The sequence below is a fragment of the Myotis brandtii genome, unplaced genomic scaffold (assembly GCF_000412655.1).
Source record: "Myotis brandtii unplaced genomic scaffold, ASM41265v1 scaffold193, whole genome shotgun sequence".
In the NCBI taxonomy this organism is placed as follows: domain Eukaryota; kingdom Metazoa; phylum Chordata; class Mammalia; order Chiroptera; family Vespertilionidae; genus Myotis; species Myotis brandtii.
The window spans coordinates 955,395-957,265 of NW_005357191.1; the positions used below are offsets into that span (position 1 = coordinate 955,395).

Sequence of the window (1,871 nt, forward strand, 5' to 3'; positions counted from 1 at the left end):
CGAAGATTTATATCTCAGACATTTATTGATGCTCCTTAGGGCTTCAAGGGCAGTTCATAAAACCCCTGTGTTTGAGGCCTCCCAGTCTAAGAAAAAATGCAAGGAAACAGCTCCATCTTCCAGGCACCTGGTCTTGGCTAGATAGGGAGGTGGGGTCTAATCGGGGCCCAGGAGCCAGGGTTCCGGCAGAGGTGGAGGCTAAAGTTATGTTCGTGCGGGAGGGCTAGTGGTCAGGGCGGAGAGGAGGTCCCAGAGCACATGCACTGCACTCCGCTGAGTGGGTGGGTAGTTCTTAGTGGTAGTGGGGGCGGCGGTGTGGGCGCGGGGAGGGGGACCCGATGGTGGCGGGCAAAGCCGGGAAGGTGAGTAGCTGGAGCCATCGCAGCGGAGGGTGTGGCTCGGGGGCACTGGTGGGCTCAGCAGTTGAGCCTCTTCTCGCAGATCCAGCTGTCCTTCTCGTTGTGGCAAGGGGCATCGTTCCACAGCCCCGTGTGCAGCATCATGACGCAGTCCTCGCGCCCTTGAGCGTCATTGGGCTCCCCCAGGTTCCAGTGGCTGCAGCGGTTTGGCGGGGATGTTGCTGGGGTCTAGGCTGAGGATGTCCCTGGGGTCCAGCCTTCAGGGTCCAGCCTGTTCATTGCTCGGGTCTCCTCTAGACACCCTGGGGGTCTAACTTAAGCACGCACCGGGGATATAACTTTCTAACGCCCAGAATTTGTCCCTCAGCCAGCGCCTGACGGCTAGACTGCCCGTCCCTAAGGGGCTCCCGAGAGCTGCCCAGAGGACTGCCGCGGGGTCTGGCCTGCCCCTGGCCAAGCCCCTTCCCTCACCTGAAGCCGAGCGGGACTCCGTCCACCCACTGGTAGCCCTGGATCTTGCGGGAGCGGCGCACGGCCCTCAGGCCCAGCCAGTAGCCTCGGCCGCGTGTGTTCCGGGACAGGAAGCCCTGGATGGAAGCGGAGACTGAGCTCGCGCGTCCAGCCGGTCAGCTCGCACCTCCCGGGCTCGCCCCCGGGTGAACCCCGCCTCCGCCTCCGCCTCGCCGCCGCGCACCTGCTCATCCAGGTCCCCCACGATCGCCAGGTGCGCGCCCGCGCCCGCGCAGTTGCGCTGCGAATCTTCCCACGTGGCCCGCAGCTCCGAGAACAGGTAGCAGGAGCCCCGAAAGGGCAGCCACGGCGTGGGGCACGGCTGGCAGGAGCCTGTGGGTGCACCGGTCAGGGAGGTAGACTGCTCCCAGGTGGAGCAGATGAAGGCGTTTGGGGGGCGCAGGTGCAGAACCATCGCGAACAGGTCAAGGTCAACGGGCGGATCCGGGTGGATCAGGGAACCACGGGGCCCACGGGTAGGGCCCCCTGCCCCGCCCCCACCCCGTGCTGCTCACTGTTTCCAACTCGGACGGCTTCCAACGCCCGGAACAGCTCACTGCGGATGCCCTCGCGGTCCCTTCCCGCCTCGGCCAAGCTCTGGGTCACTGCGAGGTCAAGGGAGTCCAGATTACCGCCGGGGTTAGTGTCAGGTGTCGCTGCGATTAGGCCAGGGCAGCACCGAGTGGCACGGTCAAGGGTGTCACGGTCAAGGACTGCTAGCGCTAGTGTGTCCCCTGTGGCGGCGTTAGGACTCGTAGTCAAGGGCAGAGCCCAGGGTCAGGGTCAGGATGGGAGACGCGATCGGGGTTAGAGGTCAGGATCACAGGACAGGGTTGGGTCGCGGAGGGATCCGGATGTAGATAAAGGTGGGGTTGGATGTGCGGGTCCCGCCCTCACCGCGCTCGCTCAGCTCCCTCAGGGCGCTCTCCTGCTGCAGCAGCTTCACCTGCGCCTCCCGCAGCTCGGCGCCCGCGCTCTTCTGCTGCTCCTGGGTCCCCAGGC

At 65.2% G+C, this 1,871-nt stretch overlaps 1 protein-coding gene across 1 annotated transcript in view; it reads right to left on the reverse strand.

Annotated features, from left to right (window-relative positions):
- CLEC4G (C-type lectin domain family 4, member G) overlaps positions 1 to 1,871 on the reverse strand; it is a 3,369-nt gene continuing 1,498 nt past the window's right edge. The window contains exons 5-9 of the mRNA XM_014538550.1: positions 1,767 to 1,871; positions 1,385 to 1,474; positions 1,054 to 1,202; positions 831 to 946; positions 1 to 555 (exon numbers count right to left, since the gene is read on the reverse strand). Coding sequence (XP_014394036.1) covers positions 417 to 555; positions 831 to 946; positions 1,054 to 1,202; positions 1,385 to 1,474; positions 1,767 to 1,871 — 599 coding nt within the window. The 3' untranslated portion in view covers positions 1 to 416. The remainder of the gene's footprint in view (positions 556 to 830; positions 947 to 1,053; positions 1,203 to 1,384; positions 1,475 to 1,766) is intronic.